Source organism: Delphinus delphis, chromosome 15, assembly GCF_949987515.2.
Source record: "Delphinus delphis chromosome 15, mDelDel1.2, whole genome shotgun sequence".
Taxonomy (NCBI): Eukaryota; Metazoa; Chordata; class Mammalia; order Artiodactyla; family Delphinidae; genus Delphinus; species Delphinus delphis.
Window position 1 is genome coordinate 67,520,478 of NC_082697.1, and position 26,350 is coordinate 67,546,827.

General features: G+C 53.3%; 2 protein-coding genes across 4 annotated transcripts in view; one reads left to right on the forward strand and one right to left on the reverse strand.

Moving 5' to 3' along the window:
• Window positions 1-15,685, forward strand: part of SCNN1B (sodium channel epithelial 1 subunit beta) — a 77,211-nt gene extending 61,526 nt beyond the window's left edge. The window contains exons 5-13 of the mRNA XM_060031896.1: window positions 6,337-6,440; window positions 8,232-8,395; window positions 8,708-8,815; window positions 11,216-11,333; window positions 12,425-12,500; window positions 12,592-12,649; window positions 13,336-13,397; window positions 14,520-14,595; window positions 14,833-15,685. Coding sequence (XP_059887879.1) covers window positions 6,337-6,440; window positions 8,232-8,395; window positions 8,708-8,815; window positions 11,216-11,333; window positions 12,425-12,500; window positions 12,592-12,649; window positions 13,336-13,397; window positions 14,520-14,595; window positions 14,833-15,213 — 1,147 coding nt within the window. The 3' untranslated portion in view covers window positions 15,214-15,685. The remainder of the gene's footprint in view (window positions 1-6,336; window positions 6,441-8,231; window positions 8,396-8,707; window positions 8,816-11,215; window positions 11,334-12,424; window positions 12,501-12,591; window positions 12,650-13,335; window positions 13,398-14,519; window positions 14,596-14,832) is intronic.
• A 67-nt stretch (window positions 15,686-15,752) lies between these two features.
• The window catches only part of COG7 (component of oligomeric golgi complex 7), an 88,825-nt gene continuing 78,227 nt past the window's right edge, over window positions 15,753-26,350 (reverse strand). The window contains exons 16-18 of one of the 3 annotated variants that reach the window (XM_060031894.1): window positions 22,054-22,197; window positions 18,887-19,071; window positions 15,753-15,880 (exon numbers count right to left, since the gene is read on the reverse strand). In XM_060031894.1, the coding sequence (XP_059887877.1) occupies window positions 18,905-19,071; window positions 22,054-22,197 (311 nt within the window). In that variant the 3' untranslated portion in view covers window positions 15,753-15,880; window positions 18,887-18,904. Of the gene's footprint in view, window positions 15,881-18,394; window positions 19,072-22,053; window positions 22,198-26,350 lie in introns of those variants that run through there. The other 2 variants (XM_060031893.1, XM_060031895.1) reach the window with 2 other exon arrangements.

The following is a 26,350-nucleotide window of genomic DNA, read 5'->3' on the forward strand; positions in this document are numbered from 1 at the left end:
CTCACTCCCACAGCCAGCTGGTTACCCACCTTCCTGAATCAGCCTCAGACTCCGTGCTGAGGACACGTGCCTCTCTCTGCCCTCACAGTGCCACGCTCCAGACACAACGGCTTCCTCACTCTGTTCTGGACTCCTTCCTCCTCTGCTCGTATGTGGCAAATGCTCAAGACGCAGCAGCTGCAGTTTTAGGAACATGTGAGCCACGTTTGGACCCTGACACCAAAGCACCCAGATTTGAATGCCAGCTCTGTGTGTTGTGGGGCACGCTACTTAGCCTCTCTGTGCCTCAATTTTCTCATCTGGAAAATGGGGATACTGAAATGACCTCATAGGGCTATCATGGGGATTAAATGAGTTAACATAGATAAAGTGCTTATGTGAAGCAATTATACTCCAATAAAGATGTTAAAAAAAAAAAAGGAAGAGGAGACAAGAAAAACAAAAAAGTGCCTAGAAAAGTGCCGAGCATGTGTTAAGAATTATATATGAGCACTTTAAAGATAAACTTTTTATTGTGGAATAGCTTTAGATTTATAGAAAAGTTTCAGAGAGAGAGTACAGAGTTCCCTTGTACTCCTCACCCAGTTTCCCCTCTCGGTAACATCTTACATCACCATAGTAATTTATCAAAACTAAGAAACCAACATGGGCACATCATTATTAAATACACCTAACACTTTATTTGGATTTTGTCAGTTTTTCCTGGTGACCTTTTCCTGTTCAAGATTCCATCCGAGAGACCCCTGTCGGTTGCTGTCGGTTGTCACGCCTCCTTTGTCCATTCTGGCTGTGACACTTTCTCAGACTTCCTTGTTCTGGATGATTGTGACAGTTTCAGAGAACTGGTTGGGTGTCTTATAGAAAGGCTTTGATTTGGGGTTACACAGATAAGATGGATTTGGGGGAAGAAGACCACAGAGGTGAGGGGCTTCTCATCCCATGGTGTGTGGGGTACATGTTAGGCACTCGACACCACCCGTGATGTTGGCCTTCCGAGGTGCAGGTGCCGCGTGCTGGGCTTCTCCACTCTAACGTAACCCCTTTGCCCCCCCTGTGCTCTGTATCGTGGAAGCACGTCTCTAAGTTCAGTCTGTACTCTGGGGGGTGGAGGTGACGGCAGGGGGAGAGGGACTAAACTCCACTTCTCCTGGAGAGGGGAACATACACTATTCGGAATTCTTCTGTAAGGAAGATTTATGTCTTCTCCATTTGTTTATTTATTCAGTCTCTTAATTTATACCAATATGGACTCATGTATATTTGGGTTGTAATCCAATACCACACTATTATTTTCTTACTCAAAATTTTCTATCTTTGGCCACTGAGAGCTCCTTCAGTTGGCTCCTATGTCTCTTTGACGTGTTCCCATCCCTTTATTTATTTTTTAAGTACTTCCTTACTTTCTGGCACAACAAGATGCCCCAGTCCTAGAATCAGCCATTTCTCTGAGGAGCTCCAGTCCTTTTATTGGAGAATGGTATTTAGAAACCAAGATCTAGGCATCTATAAGTGTTGTTGTTGTTATTATTGCTTCAGGGATTGGCCAGCTAGTTCCTGACCTCCCCCAAACCCTACTACACAGTACCACTGTTGTTATACTGCTTCCTGCTAGGATGCTCTGTTTCCCAGTCTTTTCTGGAGGCTTGCTGGTCTCTGTCTATACGCCTAGCCTCTGTTCCAGGGAAGGTTTTTGGAGGGAAGCGCCTAGCTCTGGAGCCGGAGGTAGCCAGTGCTGGGAGCAGCCTCTCCAGGTAAAGAACATTATCAACAAGCAAATAGTTGGCAAGACTGAGAGTGCAACCCGGGACAGGAGGGGATCTGGCCGTGCCCGGAGCCACCCGCTCCTGAGCTGTAGATGTCCAGGACAGCTCCTTGGGCACACCGTATCCCACACCCCTGGGGTGGGGCCTCTCCTTCCAGAACAGGGCCTGGCTGCAGCTGGCTTGCCCTGCTCCGTTCCTTCCCTGTGGCCACAGCCCTGATCCCACACAGGACAGAGACTCTGTAGTGCCTGCCCAAAGCTGTTTCTTCCCTCTGGGACTTCGCGTGTGTCGTGCCCCCTGCCTGGGCTGCCCTTTCTCCTCCCCACCCGCCAGGCTCGGCTACCTCTTACTCACCCTTGAAGTCTCAGCTCAGGCCTCACCTCCTCCACGAAACCTTCCCTGACCTACTCCCTACCCCGACGCCCACTCTTCCAGGCTTATCTCTGTTGATACTCTTACCACATACTATAATTTATCCAACAAATATTTACTGAGTGTCTACCGAGTGCCAGGCTCTGAGGATGGGGGGTGAATTTGTTCAGTATTTCAGTGTGCTTGGCTTCCAACCCTCACGTCAGTCCCTTTGGGTGGGCGCTGTGGTTACCCCAGTGTTACAGGTGGAGAAACGAGACACGGAGAGGTGAAGTAACTTCCCCCAGGCTCACCAGCTAGTAAGTGGCAGAGCCAGAATTCAAATTCGGGCAGGCTTGGCTCCCGGGCCTGAGCTCCTAGCCTTTAACTTCTTTCTCCCTGCAAACAGACAGCTGCCCTCCCTGGGATTATGGTCTAAAGCAAGAGGCAGCTGATAAGCAAGCAGTTAAAGGAGATGAGTTCAGCTTCTGCGCATGCCCGCAGGGGAATAAGCAGGTGGAAATGGTCAAGTAACTGGGAAGTGACTTTGCGTAGGGAGGTCAGGGGACGCTCAGAGAACATCCCAGGCCCAAGGAGCAGCGGGCCTTGAATTTGGAAACATCTTGGAGTGTCTCTGGAGTATAATGAACAACGCAGGGAGAAAGCCCAGTAGGGCGTTTGCATTTTATTCTGTGAGCAGCAAGGAGCTTCTGGAAGGTTCTAGTAGGGGCGTGCCGTGGGCTGATTCACAACTTGAACACTCACCCTGACCACTGTGCAGGAGGAAGACTGAGAGAGCAGGACCGGGGAGGCAGAGGCTCCAGCAGGAACTGGGGCAGGAGATGCCGGCGGCCTGGACCAGGCTGGGAGCCTTGGAGGTGGAGGGAGGCAGCTAGGCCAGAGACGCACTTTGGAAAGCGAGGATTGCCGTGACGCTGCTCCGTAGTGTCCCCCACGCTGTGAGCTTCGAGGGTAGGGCTGTCTCGCCAGCCTCAGTGTCCCCAACGCAGTGCGCTCCTCAATAAATGTTGGGTGAAGAAATGCACTTTCTTCCTGATTTCCCTTTCACCATGGAGGACACCAAAGCTCAGGGGTTGAGGAGGCAGCTCACATGTGTCAGGCAGGGTCAGCTCCCAGATTGGATTTCACTGCCTGCCCTGGACCCACCTCATTCTGCTGGCACAGACGGTGAGACAAAAGATAGAGGAAATGGTTTCCTAATCTGAACACCGGGACAAAGAGCAGCTGACCTCATGGGGTTATTTTGAGAATTAGAAATCTTCAGCACGGGCCTGGCCCCTGAAAGTCACTCAGTAAAAGTTGTGGGACAGAAAGCTTAGAAAGTACTGCATTTCAGGTGATATTTCTGCAGTATTTGATGCACTGAGCCCCATTCCTTTCTGTTTTTTAATAAAATAACAAAAACAGTATAAAAACATCCAAGGATATTTTATTTTATTATTATTATTATTTTTTGCGGTACGCGGGCCTCCCACTGTTGCGGCCTCTCCCGTTGCAGAGTACAGGCTCCGGACGCGCAGGCTCAGCGGCCATGGCTCACAGGCCCAGCCGCTCCGCGGCATGTGGGATCTTCCCAGACCGGGGCACGAACCCGCGTCCCCTGCATCAGCAGGCGAACTCTCAACCACTGTGCCACCAGGGAAGCCCAACACAAGGACATTTTAAATGCTATTTCCTATGAAGACTTGAGAACATACACATAGATAGAACAGGGTGTGATGAACTCACATGGACCTACCCACCCAGAACCAACAAGTGTGATTCACATCCTGTCCTGTGCTGTTTTTAAAGCAAATCCCAGACATCATATTCTTTCATCTATATAGTGTTCAGAATGTATCTTAAAAGAGACTTTTTTAAACAGAAGCACAATACCATTATCCTACCTGAAAAAGAGATGTACAGTGATACCTCAATACCATCAACTATCCAGTCGTGTTCACACTCGTCAATGTCATACTTTTTTGTTTACTTGTTTGAATCAGGATCCAATTAAAGTCCACAGGTTGTGACTGTAACCAAGTCTTTGTAGTTTATTTTAATCTATAGGTTACCTCCCTTACCCTCTCTCACAATTTCTTTGTTGAAGAAACTGGAGTCTGGATTTTGCATACTGACTTTTTGTAGTGTCTTTGAACTTGTTCCTCTGTCTCCAGTATTTGTTATAAACGGTAGAGACAGATGCTCGATCCTGTTCAAGGCTGGGTTTTGCTGTTTTGTTGTTTTGTTTATTGGCAAGGCCACTTCCCGGACAGCCTGTGCTCTTGCATCAGGACACACAGCATTGGTCACTACTGGTGCACACTGCCCCAAATCCCCAAAATCGGGGGTGCAAAATGATGATCCTCTAATTGTATCACTCCCTCTTCAGTTATTAGCTGGATGAAACCAGAACTCTTAACAGCTATTTTACAAGGACAAAAAAAAAAGTCAGATGAAGGGAGCCATAGATTAAGGGATTTCAAAGGCATATCAACCAATCACATGTCAACGTCATTTGGATCCCAGTTTAAACAAATAAATTGTAAACCCAGAATTGACCTCTGTGAGGCAATATAAATTGAATGTTTAATAATATTAAGGAATTTTTGTTAGTTATGTTTAGCATGGTTTTTTAAGAGTTCTTGTAGAGATACACATAGAAATGTTAACAAATAAAACTATGATGTCTGAGATTTTCTTCAAAAATATGGGAGGGAGAGTGGGGGCAGGTAGAGATGAAACATGACTGGCTGTAGGGGATTTTTTTTTTTTTTTTGGCTGTGTTGGGTCTTCGTTGCTGCGTGCGGGCTTTCTCTAGTTGCGGCGAGCTGGCTTCTCATCGCGGCGGCTTCTCTTGTTGCGGAGCACGGGCTCTAGGTGCGTGGGCTTTAGTAGTTGTGGCACGTGGGCTCAGTAGTTGTGGCTCGTGGTCTCATAGAGCGCAGGCTCAGTAGTTGTGGCGCACAGGCTTAGTTGCTCTGCGGCATGTGGGCTCTTCCCAGACCAGGGCTCGAACCTGTGTCCCCTGCATTGACAGGTGGATTCTTAACCACTGCGCCACCAGGGAAGTCCCGTAGGGGATTGTTGAAGCTGGTGGTGGGCTTCATTCTCTCAACTTTTTATGTTTGAAAAGTTCCATATCAAAAAAAATTAACCAAATTATCTGCAACTACATTATACTGTCGCTTCTTCCATGAGCATCTTTATGCAAACATTTTGTGTTGTTGCTGAATTATTTCCTTAGGAGACATTCTCATGACATAAGATAGGATCCTAGATGGGGCTCTTCACACCTCGTTGTGAAGTTCTCTTTCCTGGCCTCTGCTTGCACTCCCTCCTGATTCGCAGCCCTCCATCTCCGTCTACTTTCCTCTTTACCTGAGCTGCCGAGGTTCCCCGACAAGCCCACCTGTCTGCATTCTGCCAGCTCCTTGCAGCAAACACTGCCTGGAGCCGCCCTCTCACTCTTATGATCTGTATTAGTTTCCTGTGGCTGCTGTAACACATGACCACAAACTGGGTGGTTTAAAACAACGGAAATTTATTCTTTCACAGAGGAGGCTAGAAGTGGGCAGTCCCGGTGTCAGCAGGACCAGGCTCTCTCCAGAGGCTGCAGGGGAGAATCCTTTCTTGCCCCTTCTAGCGTCTGGTGGGCCCAGGTGTTCCTTGACTTCTGTCTGTGTAACTCCAGTCTCTGCCTCCGTCTTCACATGGCCTTCTCCTCTGTATCTGTGTCTCCTCTTCTGTCTCTTTAAGGACACTCATGGTTGGATTTAGGGCCCACATGGATAAAAGAGGCTGATCTCATCTCAAGATCCTGAATTATGTCCGCAAAGACTCCTTCTCCAAATAAGATCACACTCCCAGGTCCCTGGGGTTAGGACGTGGACATCTCTTTTTGGGGGCCACCGTTTAAATGACCACATGACTTACAAGACCGTGTAGATGAGACATGAAAACATCAAATAATCTTCTTTTTCATCACTCATGGCTAAGCCAGAGAGCCTCGTCCCACCCTTCCTCACCCTTCTTTCCAAAGGGAGTCCAGGAATCTCCTCTCTGGTGGGTGCATGGGTGCAGGTAAAGGGACAGAATGACCTGTTGCTCACCTCTCCCTTCCTAAGCCTCTCTGAGCAGTAATCTACCCGAGCCCTGGGCAGGGGAGGCATCAGATGGGGTGGGGTGGGCCCTGCTCACTAGCTGATGGTGTTTCTTTCAGGAACTTCACACGCATCTTCCACCCTGATTATGGCAACTGTTACATCTTCAACTGGGGCATGAAGGAGAAGGCCCTCCCTTCAGCCAACCCCGGAGCTGAGTTTGGTAAGTGTTGGTTTGTCCTGGAGCCAGGGCCATGAGGATTTAAATCCTATCACGTGGGGCTGAAAGACCAAATTACCATCGGCCATTGAGGGGCAGGACCGAGGGTAGAGGGAGGCCGGCACCTACTGTGTGCACAGGGGCTAGGCCAGGTGCCTTCTCAGCCGTCCCCCACCCAACGCTCGTAAATCCCTGGGGTAGTGACTGGTGTGCTCATTTTGCTGATGAGGAAAGCGAGGTAGCAGTAAGCTTAGTGGTCAAGAGCACAGGCTTCTGTGACTGGGTGGAATCCCAGCTCCACCATTTATCCCCGGGTGAGGCTGAGCTGAGACTTAACTTCTCGAAGCCCTTGTTTCCCCATATCGAACAGAGCAGGGCATATATGTAGTATAGAACTCATCGAATCATCCTGGCCTAAGGCAGGTAGACCTCTGAGCACAGAGCAAGCAGCCTTGTCTCTAAGCCTGGCAAGTAGCAAATGCTCGATAAATGCAGATATTCTGAGAAGTTGTACATAATTTGCCCACGCTCACATAGTCACCCTGGGGCAGAACCCTTCCTCTCAGCCTTGTTTCTGTGCAGTTCTTGAGAGACAGAGAGCAGGTGAAGTAGTGAACAGAAGGGAGGAAGAGGAAGCGGTTGACAGCAGAGGCTGCTCATTTGGGGAGAAAGGCTGGCGGACTCGGCACGTGCACCAGGCCCTGGGGAGCAAATCCTTCCTCCCCGCTCAGGTTGTGCCCTCCCCAGCCATCAGAGGGCAGGTGTCATTCAGCAACTGTCAGGGCTGCTGGTCAATAGGGGTGTGGGTGGGCTGCCCACCCTTCACCACCCCTGTGCCCCTGACATTGGGTATCACAGAGGTGCTGGTCGACTCAAGTCTATACGAGAAGATGATTAAGATCAAGGAGCCTGGCTGCCTGTTTAGAAGCCCAGCAACCCTCCACTTCCTCACTGAGTGACCTATGACAACATCCCTTCTCCTCTATGAGCCTCAGCTTCCTCATCTGTAAAATGGGGATGATAATTATACCTAACTCATATGCCCCTTGAAAGCACCAGTGGGATCATGTAAATAAAGCCCTTAGCCCAGCACTCAGCATGTAGCAAGTGCTCAGTAAATGCTAGCCTTCTTGTCCTAACCACCTAGCCCGGTCCCATGGTGCATAAAATGATGGGTCTGGTCTCTACCTTCAAGAAGGGAACAGTGGAGTGGGGCAGGAAGACAGATAACAAAAGAAGAATCTCAAGAGTGAGAGAGGTACTTGGAAGGAAAGTTCCAGGGCTAGGAGAGCATATCGCAGAGATCCTGAGACCCAGTCTAGGTAGTCAGGGAAGGCTTCTGAAGGAAGTGACACTTGGGCTGAGATCTGAAGGAAGAGCAAGAGTTTCTAGGTGAAAGGTGAGGCTGGAGACAGCATTCCAGAGAGAAGGGAGAGCGTTACGAAGTCCTAGCAGCAGGAAGCAGCACGGCAGCAAAGGGAAGTGAGTGGAGAGCGTGAGGACCTGTGTGATTGGAGGTAGGACCGCCTGTGCTGTGGCCCTAGGTCTACCTGCCCTGTGGAAGAGAGATCATGGCGGGTGGTATAGGGGGCAAAAGGAGCCCAGAGAGGAGACCATGGTGGCTTGGACTCGAATGGGGGCCTTAGAGAAAGCAAGAAGTCTGGATTTTCGTAAAGTGGAGCCAGCTTCCTGCACAGACCCTTGGCTGGAGGGGACTTGGACCAGTGGGTGGTGGGTGTCCCTTCAGCCTTGGGGAGCGAGCTCAGGCAGCCCTCGGCCCCATCTTCCCCTCAGGCCTGAAGTTGATCCTGGACGTGGGCCAGGAAGACTACGTGCCCTTCCTCACGTCCACAGCCGGTGCCCGGCTGATGCTTCACGAGCAGATGTCGTACCCCTTCATCAAAGAAGAGGGCATCTTCGCCATGTCGGGGATGGAGACTTCCATCGGGGTGCTGGTGGTATGGCTGCAGCCCAAGGGCACCCCACCTGCCCAGCGCCCACCTCCCAGGGCCTGAGAGCCAGAGATCCGGGCCTCCCCAAGCCCTGGATCTCCTCACCATCCACTCCTGCCTCGCCTTCTGGCTGGAACCACACCGGGCGGCCACGCTCTGGGGGAAGATGGGTGCCCCCCAAGCACTGGCGCCTGCTGGGACATCAGCCCTCTATCCCCTCTCAGCATCCCCTAGACCTGCATGCTAGATGGGAGGGAGGAACAGAGGGGGCTTCCTAGGGGTGACTAGGGGCCCCCCCACAAACAACCTCTCACACAGGACAAGCTGGAGCGCAAGGGCGAGCCTTACAGCCAGTGCACCGTGAACGGCTCTGACGTCCCCATCCGAAACCTTTACAGCGACTACAACACGACCTACTCCATCCAGGTGGGAAGATGGTGCAGCCTCATGACGCTGGGGCCCCATCCACGTCTACCTAGCCTGAGGCCTGAGGTCTCTGGGAAAGCTAATCCCAGCAGGGCTGACTCTGCTGGATCTTTGGGACCACAGGGTCCCCTGTCCTGGTTCCCACCGGGGCCCAGGGCTGGCCGCTTCTCCACCCTGCTTTGTAGGTGTGCCCTTGGGGTCTCGCTCTGGGGTCTCCCAAGAAGAAGCCTTGTGTATGTTAAGGGTTTACGTGAATTACATCATCATTTAATCCTTTCAATACCCCTACGGGCAATAATATACTAACAATAATTACTAATTATTGTTAACGTATTATGCTATTAATAGCATTTATTATATATGCCATTTATTATAAGTATTAATATACTAATAACAGCAGGCTTATTGTGTGCTAGGCAGGCACTGTTCCACGTGCTTCACATATATACATTAAATCATTTAACCCTCACAACAACCCTAAGATGTAGATACTATTATTAGGAATGAAGAAATTGGGGTTTACATACCCCAGTCCAAATGCCTCATTGATGTACCTGAGAAGTCCCTCTTTGTATCTGGCCTCAATCCCCCTTGCTGCAGCTGGGGGCTTCCCCCTTATGCTGATCTCCAAGGTCAGCCCAGGAGGCCTGGCCTCAGACCTGGCCCCAGTGGAGAAGGACACACTGAGTCTTTGCAAAAGTGACCACTTGCTGACACTTTTTCTCCCAGCCCAGTCTTCCTTGGTGGATAAGGAAACTGAGGCATAACAAGGGCCATGGCAGAGCGGTGCCTGGCTCCGTGTCTGAGAGCCCCAAGCAAGGTGTGGTCTTCCCGTTTGCCTTAGTCAGGGGACTCTACTCTCCCCCATGCCCGCCTGCCCGCCCACTCCATCCAGCTGACCCCAGGCACCCCACACTCTGACGCTCCTGCCTGCGATGGAGAGCTCAGGGAACCTTCCAAGCCTCTGGAGGGAGGACAGATGGACAGACAAGACAGCACAGGGAGGTGGGGAGCATGGAGGGGGAGGCCAGAGGCATCAGGCCCCAGCCCTGGAGGCCTCATTCTAGAAAAACCTCAGTTCTTGCTTCGTCCAGTCCAGTGCAGTCACCACTCTGGCCGGAGACCTTGGCAGAGCCCCAGGCCCTGGTCTGGTGCTCGGCCCGCCCAGGCCCCGCCCTAGCCCAGCCTCAGCTGGACCCTGGAGAGGACTCCCTCCTTCCAGGTGAGACAGTGGGGTCTGGGCGAGTGGGAGACACTTGGCCAAGTCAGGGTTCCCTTCTGACGCCACTGCCCCTGATCTCGCCCCAGACCCGCTCCTCCCGGCTGTGCCATTTCATCTGCCACCTCCCCCCGGCCACTTCCTCCCGCAGGGAGCCCCCAGGTTTGCCAGGGAGGACAGAGGAGAGGATGGGTTGGCCTGAGGAGCAGCAGGCAGGAGAGCGGAAGAGAAGCTGTGGGCTCCTTGGCCGGGGTGGGAGCAGGGGGTCCTCCAGAGGCAGCGCTTGGGAACCTGGGCAGCAAGAGACGTGAGGAATGGCTGCTTCCGTTCGCTGAGCGCCCCATGGCAAGCCGAGCTCCCCGCCTGAGCCGATGGGAGCGACAGGAGTAAACTGAGGCTCAGAGGCTAAGGGCTGGCCCCGGGACACATAGCTCGTCTCTGAGTGGAATGACCTGAAAACCCAGTATGAGTAGATTCATCTCAACCAGCCCGGGGCTGGGGCAGGGGGAGGGGAGGGCTGAGTCCACTCTCCCCCTCCCCCATCCCCAAACAGGGGACATTCTGTACAAGGTCACTTCCTCTTCCATCCACTCTGAGCAATCACAGCACACTTCTCGCCTTCCCTGAGTGTTTCTCTCCAGGAAGAAGGAGCACAGGGCAAGCCTGCCTGTCTTCCCTTCTGGGTCCTTCCACGTAAAGGGCTCGGAAAGCTGCTGGCAGCCTTGTGACAAGCGCTATCTAAGAGTTAGTTTTTTTTTTTTGGCCACATGCAGATCTTAGTTTGCTGAACAGGGATCAAACCCGTGCCCCCTGCAGTGGAAGCGCAGAGTCCTAACCACTGGACCGCCAGGGAAGTCCCTCAGAGTCCGCTTTAGTGCTGGAACAAGCCACCCCTCCCCATGTCATCCGTGGGGCCCCAACTCTGAAAGGTGGCAGGGGCCATCCTCAGAGAGCTGGCCTCTGGCCCGAGTCCCTCTACGGGGGGCCAGGGACAGGGGAGGACCACCACGCCCCAACTTGGAGGAGGCTCGGCCACTGCTTCTGCGCGGGAGGTGCCCCTCCCCCCCGCCCCCCAGCCCCCGTGGCCTGGGCAGCAAGCTCTCCGGGCCCCCTTCCCCCGGGGCTGGGACGGGGACATCACCGTCAAGTCTGCATTCTCTCTGTACCTCCTCCACCCCCAGGCCTGTATTCGCTCTTGCTTCCAAGACCACATGATCCGTAACTGCAGCTGTGGCCACTACCTGTACCCGCTGCCCCGTGGAGAGAAATACTGCAACAACCAGGAATTCCCAGACTGGGGTGAGTGGGGAGCCCCGGGGGACCGGCCACCCGCCAGCTGGGCCACTGCCCCCGAAGGCCCTGACCACAAGGGAGGTCGGAGCTCCACGCCCTCCGTCCCCGTCCTCTCAGACCACAGCCCCTCTCGCCTCTCCCCCTACTCTTCGACTCCATTAACTACACTTGAAACATGTATGTTCGGGAGAGAATTTGTCCTTGAGACCTGAAGCCACAGGCGGAGGAGCCCCTGCTGGGCTCACACTGAGCTGGGATCCAGGCTTGGAGTCCAAACACCGATGGATGTTGTCAGCAGCAAAGAGCATCCCACCACCTTTTTCTTTTAACCTTTTATTTATTTATTTTACTTTTTGGCTGCATCGGGTCTTAGTTGCGGCACACGGGATCTTCATTGAGGCGTGTGGGATCTTTCGTTGCAGCGCACGGGCTCTTTGTTGCGTCGCGCAGGCTTCTCTCTAGCTGTGGCATGTGGGTTTTCTCTTCTCTAGTTGTGGCACGTGGGCTCCAGAACGCATGGGCTCTGTAGTTTGCGGCACACGGGCTCTCTAGTTGAGGCGCACGTGCTCAGTAGCTGTGGCCCGGGGGCTTAGTTGCCCTGTGGCAGGTAGGATCTTAGTTCCCTGACCAGCAATCGAACCCGCATCCCCTGCATTGGAAGGCGGATTCTTTACCACTGGACCACCAGGGAAGCCCCCTACCACCTCTTAAAACTAACAAAATGTGTGGACAAAAGGGGAAAACTTTACCCCTTCCAGCCACCCATCCCTTCCCACATGACCCCATCACCCCGGCCCACCGGCCAGGATCGGGTGACAGGTGGAGGGAAAGCTGCTCTGATGCTGCTGAGCTGGGGCTGGGCTGTCTGGGGAGAGGATCCCCCAGGCCAGGCTGGGGTGAAATGGCTGGCGACGGGGCGGGTTGGGGGTGGATGTAGGTGATTCTCCATGACCAGGGGGGTTCGGATTGAGACAACTCCCCCCACTCAACCTAAGCACAGGCCTTAGGTGGCCCAGGGCCAGGAGGGCAGAGGGCAGCCTGAGGCTCAAAGCACAAAACCCCGCTCAGAGTCTCTCTCCCCACCCGCTACCGCTCAGCCTATTGCTACTCGGCCCTGCGCACGAGCCTGGCGCAGAGGGAGACCTGCATCGATGTCTGTAAGGAGTCCTGCAAGTGAGTCCTGCCCGGAGGCTCGTGTGGGCGGCGGGGCGGGCTGTGGATGGTGGGGCGCTGGGACAGTGACAGGCTGCCTTCTCTCTTCCAGTGACACGCAGTACAAGATGACCATCTCCATGGCCGTCTGGCCTTCTGAGTCCTCTGAGGTGAGTCAGGGGCGCGGCCAAGCTCCTGGCTGCCCATCTTTGGGTGGGAGGCAGGCCTGGGCAGAGGTCTGCAGGCTGTTTGGAACTTTACAGAGGGGGGTTCCTCCCTCCTTCCCCTCCCTCCCTGCTAACTTCCACCCACGTCCCCCAAGCACTGTGCTGGGGCCACAGCAGTAAGCGGGACACACAGTCCTTTGCCCTTACGGAGCGTACTTTCTACCTGGAGAGACAGACAATATACAGAAATAAGATCATTTCAAATGGCTGTGTAGGGTAGACCAGATGATGAGAGGCTAACTGGGGGAAGAGGCCTTAGGGTAGTCAGGGAAGACCTCCCTAAAAAGGTGACATTTGATTAAAACTGGAGGATGGGGCTGAGCCAGGCTGGGCGGGTCTGGGGAGGATCTGGGCAGAGGGAACAGCAGGTGCAAGGGTCAGAGGTGGGAAAGAGCTGGCACAGGGAGGCCGGGCCTATGGGGGAGAGCCTAGAGAGCCGAGTGCATTCTCCTCAGAACAGCAGCCACGGCGTGCACTGTCACCCTCCCTTCTCCCTGGGCCAACACGTGGTCCCCCAGGGGCTTCAAGAAGATACAGGGCTGTGGTCTGCCTCCACAGGTAGCAGGGCCCATGACTGGGAGGGGATGCTGCAGGGCACCATTGTTTTCAGCTGCCTTTTTGGGTTCCAGGACTGGATTTTCCATGTGTTGTCAGAGGAGCGGGACCAGAGCCCCAATATCACCATGAACAGGTGAGCTCAGAGTCTGGACGGGCCAGGGAAGGCAGAAGAGAGGAGGAACCAGAGCCTCAGGGGAGGGGCTTGGGCATAGAGCCGCTACTCAGTCACCTTCTCACACTGATCAGATTCAGAAGCAAGCCTAGAGGAGCACTGAGAGAGGCCAGCCAGGGGGGCTCCGAGCCTACCGCTTCCTAAAGGAGAGCCTGTTCTTCCATCTGTCACCTGGCCATCCAGCCATCCACCCCTCCAGTCCTTTCATCCTTGTACCCATCCACCCATCTATCCATCATCCATCCTTCCAGTCTTCTACCCACCCATCTCTCCACTCACACATCCATCCATCCATCCGCCCCTCCATTGTCCATCCTTCCATTCTCCCACTCATCCATCCACCCACCCACCCTCCATCCATTCAACCATTTTTCCATCCATTCAACACAAACATGCATTGAGCACAAGAAAAACAGAAGATTCAGTCTATCAGGAAGTTCGAGTCTGGAGGACAGAGGTATGCGAACAGGGCTTATGATGATGGGAGTCTGCCCAGGACCCTTCCTGTGGGATCCCAGCAGGGAAGGAGGCTCCTTCTTCCTGAGAGATAAGGGAGGTCTGTATAGGGAGATGACACTTGAGCTGATCCTCCAAGGAGGAGTAGTAAATGTTCAGACAAATAAGAAGAGGCAGCAATGTCCCGGCAGAAGCCTGGAGGTGTGAGAGAGCATCGCCTTTCTGAGGACCATCTCAGGTCCCCTGACAGAGAGCCAAGGCTTAGGACTCTATGTCAAGCCTACTGTCCATGGGCTGGGAGTGGGAGAGGGGAGCCCGGAGCTGATCCTCAGGACTGTCTCGGGCCCCAGAGTCCTCTGGAGAGCTGGTTCAGAAAGGGGCACACAGGATGGGTGCTGGGCAGTGCTGCCTTTTGTGGCCCCAAGGCCTGGAGGGGCCCTTCCTGGCGCTTGTTTGGACCTCACCACTCCTGGGAGTGGCAGGTGAGAAGCTCGAGCCAGAGGAGGGCTGGGGGGGCCTTGCTGCCTTTCGTGTGCGTGCGTGCGTGCGTGCGTGCGTGTGTGTGTGTGTGTCTCTCTCTCTCTCTCTTGGGGAGAGGGCACCAGCTTCCTTTGCTGCCTCCCGCAGGAAGGGAGTTATCAAGCTCAACATCTACTTCCAAGAATACAACTATCGCACCATTGAGGAGTCAGCAGCAAATAACGTGAGTCTGGGGGCTCCTGGCACCTCGGCCCCGCCTGCAGTCCCTCCACCTGGTACCCAGAGGACGGTCCCTTAAGCAGTGTCAGATTACTTCCCTGCGCTGAGACGGTCACCCTTTCCCCCTTCCTGGCCAACAACCCACCTCACAGGAACCCGTGAGGCTGGGCTTGAGGCAGGAATCTGTGGCCCAACCAGCCCCCCTTCCCCGGCCGGGCCCTCAGTCCCCTGCTCCCCACAGATCGTCTGGCTGCTCTCAAACCTGGGAGGACAGTTTGGCTTCTGGATGGGGGGCTCGGTGCTGTGCCTCATCGAGTTCGCGGAGATCATCATCGACTTCGTGTGGATCACCATCATCAAGCTGGTGGCCCTCGCCAAGAGCCTGCGGCGGAGGCGGACCCAGGCCCGCTACGATGGCCCGCCGCCCACCGTGGCTGAGCTGGTGGAGGCCCACACCAACTTTGGCTTCCAGCCTGACACGGCCACACACGGCCCCGATGCTGGGCCCCACCCCCATGAGCAGACCCCGCCCATCCCAGGCACCCCACCCCCCAACTACGACTCCTTGCGTCTGCAGCCACTGGACGTCATCGAGTCTGACAACGAGGGCGATGCCATCTAGACCCTGCCCATCCCGGGCAGCCCAGGAATTCAGACCTGAGCAGTGGAGACCGTCGCCCAAGGCCGCATTTTATGATGCCCTCTCCACGGGCCCGGGACGGGAGGTGGCCAAGGCCAGAGTCCAGGTCCTGCTACAGAGAGCCAGCAGCTCCTGGCCAGTCCCAGGCTGAGGGCTCCGTGGAGTAACGGTGCTGGTACAGATGTGGGAATTGTGTTCCTGCCCGCACCCTCCAACCTGACCCAATCCTTGGCCTGGGACGCCCCCAGCCAGGCTCCAAGACCTGGAGCATCCTCCCCTGGAGGCAGGCCACTTCCCTCCCAGGGCCGGTCACCATCTGCCCCGAAGATGAACAGGCAGCACGCTTGTGACCTTGTGAGTGGGTTTACTGAGGGCAGCTTTGGTGGATAGCAGGCATCAGAGGCCCTGCCAGGTGGCACATGTTTTGTTCTGGAAAATACAAGTAGAAAACACAGAGTCTAGCTTTGTTCTTTGTCTGACTGGGCAGCCAAGTGCCCTGATGCATCTCTGGGGGTGGAAAGGCGTCCATAACAACTTGAGAGCAGAGGCCTGGCCAAAGAAAGGTCCAAGCTGGTGATTTTTAAAGTTTCTTTCAAGTTGTCCCTGAAACAGTGGCTTTATGCCTTTTTCAGTGTCGTCCAACTTATTTCTTTGGGTTGCAAGAATCAAGAGAGAGAGAAAGAGAGGTAAGATGGGAGAAATACTCAAAACTGGCTTAAGCAAAAGCATCTCCAGCAGCTCAAGTGATGTCTGCTCTCTCTGCCTTCCCAGGCAGGCTGTCCTTACTTTACAGCAGCAAAGGGCCATCTGCAACTCCAAACTCAGCTAGGAGAGAGCACCTCTTTCCCAGTTGCCACAGCAAGTTCCCAGGCAGACTCTCATTGGTCACTGAGTGGGTCACATGCCTGTCTCTGAGCCAATCATCAGTGTGCCCAACTGGCAGGCTGCTGGGATTGGTCAGATCCTGCCCATACCTGAGGCCAGTTGGCCCCCAGCAGAATCACATGGTCTGAGGGTGGTGGGGACATGGCTCCTAGGGGTGCTGGATAAAATATAGGCCACCAAGTTAAACTGGAACTTTAGATAAACAGCAAATTAATTTTTTAGTAGACGTACATCCATGTAATATTGGGGGCATATTAATAAATCATTCACTGTTTTTCAGAAATTCAAATTTAACTGAGCTTCCTGTATTTTTAATTGCTAAATATGGCAACCCTAATGGCTTCCCAAAAAGAGATCAGGGAGCTGTTATCAAAGAAGAATGTGGTCTGGCAGCTGCAGACAGCTGACCACTGCAGGGCCCTGCTGTCACCTGCTGGCCCTGGTGGTGAAGGAGCCCTCGCTTCAGACCCTGGGACCAGGGCATCCCAGCCCTGCTGGTCTAGAACACCTGGGTCCTTGGCCTGAAAGGCAAACAAGCTGTCCTCCCATTAAGTGCCCACGATGGCACTGTGGAGGAAGGAGGTGTCATAGGCTGATGCCACTCCAGCCAAAGGCAGCATTGCTAGGGACTGAGTGGGGCAGGCCTTGGGGAAGCCAGGTTTCTGAGCTCAGGGCCAGGCAAGTCTGTACGCTGGAGTCTCAATTCTTGGTAATTACCACACTTACTACTATGACTAGGACTTTTATCAATAGCAATGGTAGTTGTTGTCACCACACTCACTATTATTTGTTGTTTTTAAACAATGACTGTATTGTATCAAACACTTATGACATGCCAGGCACCAGGCCAAGTAGTTTATAAGTAAGTCTTATTTCATTGAATTCTCATAACCACTGGGAAATATGATCATGCCATTTTACAAGTAAATAAGCTGACGCTTGGAGAGGTAAAGTAAGGTGCTAGACTAGATTGCTATTCTTGTAAGTGACATAGGCGAGACTCCTGGTCATAAGAATACCAGTTCCTCACAGAAGCCCAGGGCTTTCATATTTATTATCTCATCTGAGGCTCTGGCGCAGGCAGAGCAATGATTATTATCTAACTCCATTTGCCAGCCCTTTGGTCACAAGTTAATTTGAACTTGAGCTAAAAGGGGAATTCATTGGTTCTTATAATTAAAGTCCAGGGATTTCAAGCCTGGCTGTATCCAGGGCTTCAGCTACAGGCTGTATTTTCTTCTGTGTCGATATCCCTCTCACACAGTTTCTCTCCATAGGCTACTCTTCCCTCCATAGTCCCAGACTCCATTCCCTCAGCTCAGCAACCACAGCAGGAAGAAAGCTTTTCCTTCACAGTCCCAGCAAAAGCCTCGACAGTGAGGCTCATTTGGATCAGCCTGGGCCACATGCTCATTGTGAACCTACCACTGCCACTGAGGATGGGAGACGCTGCCTGGCCATCCTGGGGTGTATCTACAGCGGGCAGCCCCTTACAGACTCCTGTGAGAAGTTTTGCTCAGAGACGTGTTGAAGCGGAGCGGGAAGGAGCTTCTGGCCCCCAAAGCTGCTTGTAGATGGGAGACGGGGACCAGGCTGACGTGGGTATCAGTTGCCATCTCTCTCTTGGGGAGTACTGAGGGCTGGGGTGAAGATGGATAATGGCCCCATCTCCAAAAGCAGGCTCTGGGTCAGACAGACAGGCATTCCTCTCCCCTCCGAATCTAGAGGAGATACAGGCTGTCCTATTCCTACTCTGGGTTCCCATTAGAGCCGTTTAAGGGTGACAAATTAGTCTAGCAGGGCCAAAATTGCCCAGAAAAATGGCATTCTGTAATTCCCTCCTCTACCCGCAAAGGGAAGGTAGGTTACAGACGCTAGAGGACTACGAAATTAGCAGCTATTGTGCACTTGCTACATGCTGTTGCTCCCACTGTGTCTCAGTGGCTCTTCAAATAACCCTATGAGTTAGGTACCGTTATGACCCCTGTTTTTCGGATTAGGAAATGAGGCTCAGAGAGGCTAATGACTTTCCCAAGGTCACACAGCTGAAAGGTGGCAAAGCTGGGAATCAAGACCAAGCCTGTCCTAGTGGCACTCACCCACACTGGCACAGAGGTCACTGCAAAGAGGTTTCCACTTCAAAGCAGCTCTTTTCACCTTCCAGGTGACCAGCTCCCACTCCAAGGCGGGAGCCAGGCTCAAGCCCTGCCAGACACTCTGTGATCCACCACATGAGAAACCAAAATATTTTTCTTGGTGTGGATTCACAGCTGATGCTCTTTCGGGGCCAGCCAAACTGGTTCCCAAGATGTGGGGACAGAATGTGTGGGAAGCCCTGGATGACAAGCCCAGAGAGACACGGCCCTGGCAGCCCAGTGGGGCTGGTTCAGAGGCCACATTCGCGGCAGTGCCCCTCCGGAGGGCTGGCACAAGCAGGCTAAACCAGCTGGGATTATCCTTTCCTGCCGAATCCTCAGTGCAGACAGCACAGCACATGAGAAGCACCCAAATATTCACTGAGGAAAGAAAACAGCCTTCTTTCATTTCATAGTACTTATTAATTGCACTTTCAAGACAGGATCATTTAAAAAATCATCTGAAAATTCCTCCCTGATAAATAATACACCTCTAATTTACAACCTTTTTTTTTGATTATACAAATGAACCACATCTTTTTGAAATGAATTCTGCCCAATCCCAGGCGGATTTTTAGAGCAAATCCATTCTGGGGGCTTCTCTGGCCCCGGAACTCCAGCCCCGACCCTCTTACCAGCCAGGCGCGTGGGGGTCAGTAGTCCACAGCCCGCATGGCGGCCACCGTGGTGGCGAGGCGGCGGGGCAGGCCTTTGCTGACCTGTCTGTAATCCTCGGGTTTGGCCTTCAGGAGCATCAGGATGTTCTGGAGGGTGCGGGACGGCTGCAGGCCCAGGGCGTCCATCACGTTGATCAGGTAGTCTGCGGGGAGGGAGCAGACAGACACAGCTCGACAGACTCAGCACCGAGAGGACGAGCCCCAAAGGCCTCGCCGCGGTAAGGGACAAGACACACCCCCAACCCCCAAGTGCTGGCTGCCAGGTCTGCCCTCAGCCCACAAGCCTTCACTCTGAGGGCTTTTCCAAGGGGTCAGACCTGCCTGTGAGCTCGGCCCGGGTCCAGGAATTCTAGTCTCATAAAGGAGTTGCCAACATCGCCCCATCCCCGCCACTCCCACTGCACACTCAGCTCTACAGCCTAGCCGACCTCAGCCGAAGCTCTACCCTCGGGACCCCTGCGTTCCCAGCCCTGCTCCCCAGCGGACCCCACTGACGACATGGAAAACCCAAGGGGTCAGGAGACACAGGGCTTATCTAAGCAGCTCCCGAAGATTTCCCAGCAGAGCCCCTACAGGCGGGACTTTGGACGGTGCAGGGGGCCAGGCCTGGTGTAACGCAGTTCCCACACCTCCCAGATAACCCCTTAGGGTACGAGTTAGGACAGATTACTGAGCCCACCCCCAGGCCAAGTCGATGAGCATTTCCAAGAGAGGGTCTGAGGCTCCTGTCCTTCTGAAAAGCAGCAGTGCCCTCCAAGCGGCAGGCAAGCTCGGGCAGCGCCGGCGGAGTGGAGGAGAAAAACGGGTTTCCGAGGTCAGGGTGACCTCAGTGACTCCATCCACCTCCCGAGTCTCTACTTCCACCTGTGGATGCAGTTTGTACCCATCAGGCAGCATGTTCGGGGGATGAAGTGGGACAAGGACCGGGGACGTGCCTGACGTGACGCGGGTGGTCAGTAACCGGCTGCTCCTTCCCTTCCTCTTCCTGGGCAGCACGGCTGGCCGAGCCCGAGGCAGGGCGCTCTCCAGCCCCTCCCTCTTCCTGCTCTGCGGGACTGGGAGACGCATCACCCGGCAGGTCCCTCCTTATGTTCTGATGACCACCCACGTTAATCTTTTCTGCCCAACTAGGTTGGAGCTCCAGGCACGGCTTTATCTTCCCTGTGTTTTCTTTCTGAGGCCCGGCTCAGGGCAGAGCCCATAGGAGATGCCTGCTCTGCCCTGGCTGCCTGACTCATGTCCTAGCGAGCCGCTTCCCAGGAAGGGCACCACCAACCAGTCAGGTACCTGCCTCTGGCACATATTCACCCATGAAACTGTGAATTCCCTTCGACTGTCGGCCAGGACCTGCGAAACGGCAGCCCATGATCTACCATGACATCTTCTGTTCAGACGGCAAGAGTGTTTTTGGTTTTGTTACTTTTTTTTTTTTTCTGGCTGTGTTGGGTCTTCGTTTCTGTGCGAGGGCTTTCTCCAGTTGCGGCAAGTGGGGGCTACTCTTCATCGCGGTGCGCGGGCCTCTCACTATCGCAGCCTCTCTTGTTGCGGAGCATAGGCTCCAGATGCGCAGGCTCAGTAGTTGTGGCTCACGGGCCTAGTTGCTCCGCGGCATGTGGGATCTTCCCGGACGAGGGCACGAACCCACGTCCCCTGCATCGGCAGGCGGACTCTCAACCACTGCGCCACCAGGGAAGCCCCTTGGTTTTGTTACATTTTAATGCTTAATTTGAGCGTCTTTAAGGTGGCCACACACTGCCACAGACCTCTCCGCTCTCTATCGTGTTACCACCTGGCAACTTCCCGGCCCTTAAGCACACTCCCTCACAGCATAAGCTCAGTGAGCACAGGAACTGTCCAAACCTCTCTTGCATCCCATCTCCTAGCACAATGGCTGGCACATAACAGACACAGTCAATGCTGAGCGAGTGAGCAGATGGATGTGGACAGCAGCTTAACGGAGGGAGATGCGATGTGGACAAGTGAACTGTAGGGACCACCCCCAAATCTCACTCACTAGTTCCGCTGGTTCTCTCCTCAATGCTCCCGCCTATACCAACGGGGACCACCGACGAACATTTAAACCTCTTCATCTCTTCTCTGAACCTGTGCCCAGTGAGATGACAAAAGCTGGCTGCTGCCCTGTAACGGCTGAGAGCTAACCACGAATTAGCACAGAGCTGGGAGCTGGGGCAGCTGGGTTCCAGGCCTGGCCCCATCACTCACTGCTCTGGGACCCGGAGCAAAGGGCCTCACGTCCATTTCTCCCTCAGCAAACAAGAGGCTGGCTCGGGCCTGGGGTCACCCAGGGCAAAGCTCTGGCTGGGTCCCCAAGGAGGTAATCTTTAAGGCTCCCACCACCCTCTCCCTCACCCACTCCAAGAGCTGCCTCCAGCTAAAAAACAGGCAGGCAATGGACTGATACCAAGAGGCTGGGGAGACGCCCCGACCACCTGCCTGCAGTACCCCCAGCCTCAGAGCACCCTGCAGGCGGCATCACCTCCAGGGACGTGCGCCAGCAGGAGCAGGTGGGCACACGCCCCTGTGACCCGGGAGGCAGACAGGTACTCGGATGGAGACCACGGGGCAACCCCGGCTGGGTGGCCTGGTGTTGCACGTGCTCTGTGCCCCGCTTCCTCATCAGTGATGAAGGCAGGGGCACTGAGCTCACAGGGGGTTTGAAGATTGCGTAAGCCCGTGGGTGCGTGAGCACCTGGTTCAGCACCTGCCATGCCTGCGCACAGTGAGAGCTTATTCAATGTCAGTTTGCATGATGATTCTGTCGGTGGGCAGAAGGCAAGGCGGGGCAAGGCGGCATCACACAAGTCTGCCTCACTCATCCCAGCCCATCTCGGCAAAGCGCCCCTTAATGGCTCTTAGCCTCAGCAGCTATCCGAGTCCACAGGGACACCTGTCAAAACACTGGTGTCTAGGCTTCTATCCTAGGCTTATTATGTCAGAATCTCTGGGGGTGGGGCCTGGGGAGTCCACATGTTTAACAAAGCTTCACAGACAAACCCAGAGCTGAAGTTGAGAGGAGACCTGGGACGACACACCTGGAGGGCAGGGGGCCTGACGGATGCAACAGGCCAGAGCTGACCCTCCCCCCACCCGTCCCAGAGACCCACCGATGTCGGTGGCCAGCTGCTTGGTGGAGTGCGGGGTGAGCTCAGGGATCTGGAGGACCGCGTCACAGTAGGTCTGCATCGTGGCTCTGGCGATAGAGCCCAGCCAGCTGTCGGCCATGTTGTCCAGCTCGGGCAGTTCGTCCCCTGGAAAGGGAAAGAGGGTCACCAAAGAAACACAGCCTGGCCAGGAAGAACCGGCCACCAACAGCTCTTATGGGGCTCTTCGGGGTGACCAGGCCCCATGATAGGTGCCACATGCAATATGCAAAGCTACAGTCTCCAAGGACAACGCAGGAAACAGAGGACAATTACATCTTAGGTCAACTGGTATTGACTCAGTACAATGAGGATTCAGAAAAGAAAGCAATCAGGTGAGGCGGGACAACCTCAGAGGTCTCAAAGGCTGGGGGCAGATGCAGCCAGGCAGGCCAGGAGGAGTTCTGCAGACAGAGCAAGAGGGAGGGGGGCCCACACCACAGGTGAGAGGGTAGAGAACTGGCACAGCCCAGCAGGAGACAGATGGCAGTGCTGAAGACACAGGCGGCACATCAGAACCGAGACCTGGGTTCAAGACCAAGCCTGCCACTAATGAGCCGGGTGCCACCTGACTGTTTGCTTCATCGGTAAAATAGAGATAACATCAGTCCTGGCTTTTCAGGACCAGTGCACAGTAGCCATTAGTGCTAGAATGATTATTGGGGGTGGGGGGAGTATGTACAGGGAGCAGAGGGAAGTGTGTTAGGGGATTGGACTGGGTCACAGAGGGCACCCCGAGGACCGCGTGCACCCCATGTAGTAGGGTGGAGGCAGTGACTGCAGCTTCCCTGCAAGGTTGTGAGAAGACGAGCCCATGTTGGGAGGGCCTGCCAGGCCAGGGCGGGGTGAAGGAGGGAGATGCAGTGGCCATCCAGGCACGAGAGGCACGGGCCTGACACCTGAGGGCAAGGGGGATACCCCGCAGCAGAAGTGGAAAGAAGGGGAGAAATGAGAGCAACATTTTTTTATAAGTAAGTATGGAGCCAAGCAGTGGAAAATTAGAAGAAGATAAGCAAAATGCTACTACTACCACCACTAATAATAATAGTAACAGAGAATATAAAGTTACTTATAAACACCATCTGCTTAGAGAAGAGCCCAAAGGGCACGTGGGAACACGGCAACACCGGTGAGTGCAACGGTGGGATGATGTGATCTAGTTTCTTTGACAACTGTGACCTGTTTAACACAGAGCATCTGTACAACAAATACAAGCCAGAAGGCTAAAAATCAAAACAGGATAAACACAAATGAGGACAAGGACAATAATGTGTGATCTAGCGTTTCCGCCTTGGAACTGGACTGGCTATAGTGTGGCCAGAAACACAGCTGGGAGGGAGGCTGGTCTGGGGGACAAAGCTTCTTCTCACTGACTCTGACCCAGAAAGGGCTGAACCTAACAGGTCAGAGCACCAAACACCTAGATTCTAGGGTTGTCGGACAGAACTGAAAGCTGATAGAAATGGATGAGAGGGAGACATGAAAATGAGTAAGAGACTTAGGCTGGTGCCTTGGGAGACCCTCCAGGTCAGGGGAAGAGGAGCCCAGAGACACAGATACATGGACACAGCGGGTGGCGGGCAGTCGTGTGTTAATTGCATTAAGTCCCATTTGTGGAGACCCTGCCGGGTCTGGCACTGTCCTGGGTGGCCCTGCCCTTCAGGCACCCTCTGGCCAGGCAACAAAGACAGACCTCAAGGAGGTCAGGGCTGCAGCAGCTGCACATTCTGAGTCCAGCAGGAGCCCACAACCAGGAGCGAGTGCCTGTGCTTACTTGGACAGATGGGCAGTTTGCCAAATGCACACAAGGAAAAAGAGCATTCTGAGCAGAGAGAACAAAACTCATTTTTTTTTTTTTTTGCGGTACACGGGCCTCTCACTGTTGTGGCCTCTCCCATTGCGGAGCACAGGCTCCGGACGCGCAGGCTCAGCGGCCATGGCTCACGGGCCCAGCCGCTCCGCGGCATGTGGGATCTTCCAGGACCAGGGCAGGAACCCGTGTCCCCTGCATCGGCAGGCGGACTCTCAACCACTGCGCCACCAGGGAAACCCAGGGCAGTGGATTTTTAATCAAAACTTTTTTTTAATTTTGAAAATGAAGAAAAAATCCTTCTGAGTGGCTGGAATGTGAGCACGTGGGGCACAGGAGAGACAGAAAGGGAGGCGATGAGGCCGCAAGCACTCCCCTGGGCAGGACTGGGAAGGGTCCCCAGTGCCAGGCCACGAGGAGTTTGGATTTAGGACCTTAGGACCTGTAGGTCCTAAGGGGCCATCAGAGGTTTTTAAGTGGGCAGGGAATCATTAGTCAGAGGGTGAGGGCAAGAACCAGGAAAGAGAAGCAAGACAGACAAAATGCAGGAAAGAAAAGAAATCTCAAGAAAAAGGGGTTTAAAAAGGCCAGGCTGGGCTCAGCAACGCTTGAGCTTTTGCACTGACTTCAGCAATGGCCTGGCCACGACAGATGGCGGCCCCTTCCTGAGCCATAGTCCCCGCAGGGCTGGCTCTTCCCGACCGAGGGCCCACCACGCAGCAGCAGCTCCGCAGAGAGGCTGCACCTGCCCATCAGATGACCTGCCGGAACCAGGAGCTGGGCCCTCTGCCTGTCACCAGGCCAGAGAGAGTGCAGGAGCCTCCCGGGCCCAGTGCCACACCTGGGAAGCACTTTTTCCCAGTGCCCAGAATCATGACTCCACGGCAGCTCCGGCTGCCTCCACAGATCTCCCAAGTCCACTGCAGCCAAACCTGGTAACTCCACAAAGGAAGAGGACCATGACATGTGGAGATTGGAGTTTTCCTGCAAATGCCTCTGCTCTAACCCACTGTGTTTGTGACCCTTGGACACATCCCTTTACAATTCCCAAAGTTCAATTTCCTCACAGGAAAAAGACTCACAATGATTTTTAAATCTCCCTCCTACTTATCATTTATCTAAGCCAAAAAGCTCCTATTGGCTGTTTAACCATCTGCTTCATAAAACTTTCAATGTTAAAACGGGAGAAAACTAGAACTAGTGCCAACTATTATATATAGGATGGCTAAACAATAAGGTCCTGCTACTGTATAGCACAGGGAACTATATTCAATATCCTGTGATACACCATAATGGTAAAGAATATGAAAAAAATATACGTATATGTATAATTGAATCAGTTTACTGTATACCAGAAACTAACACAACACTGCAAATCAACTATACTTCAATAAAATTTTTAAAAAAGAAAAAGAAAACTAGAACTAGAATGCTAGTTCACTGGGTAATTCTTTCCTATTTTCTGTATGCCTGAAAATTTTCATAATAAAACGTTGAATGAAAGGTAAAAACAAAAAAATTACCTGGATCAGCTTCTTGTTGTTGTTATGTTTTCAACCATTGTTACAATGTTACTTTATGGCCGGGAGGTTTTTCCTTCTGAACAATGCTCAACCCAGAGCCCAGCACACAGAACGATTAATAAACATTTCTTAAGTGAGTGAATGAATGAATGAGTGAGCAAATGAAAACAATCATATATTCACTAAATCTGTATATATTTATTTGCAGTGGAACAATAAGACATTATGTTCTTCCTGATGTAAGGCAACAGACAATGAACAGAGAACCACATTTTCTTGCCAAAGAATCTGAACCTGAATTTAATCCTTATCAGTAAGAGATACATAATGAAGTATTTATAGATGAAATAACATGATGCCTGGGATGTGATTTAAATACTCTAGCAAAAAATGTGAGCAGAATACCTGAAACAAGAAGCCATTCTTGAAGCCAGGTGACAAGTGTCTGGGTTTCCTTGTACTAGTCTCACTACTTTTGTGTGTGAGTTTGTGTACGTGAAAAGTTCTATGAAAAAAAAGGTAAAAAAATTTTTAAACTTAAAAAGTGTATTAGCCAATAGATGAAAATAAGAATCACTTGGAGCCCTTGAGTACAAGATGGCAGCACAGGAAGACCCTGAATTCACCTCTTCCCCCAGCACACCACACCCACAACTATTCATGAAATAACACCCACTGCATAAGAACTGAAAACCAGCTGAACAGCTTCCTCCGCAGCAAGGGAGAAGAGGGCCACACGAAGATGGGGAGGAGAGGCAAGATACAGCCTCACCAAACGCCCCACACAGTAGGGCAGGATCTCATGGGCAGAGCCCCTTCCTGAGCAGCAAGAGGTCTGTCTGTGCCCCGCGTCGGGCACCCCAACCCTGGGACCTGCAGCCAGACGAAGCCCCCCAAACATCTGGCTTTGAAACCAATGGAGTTTATG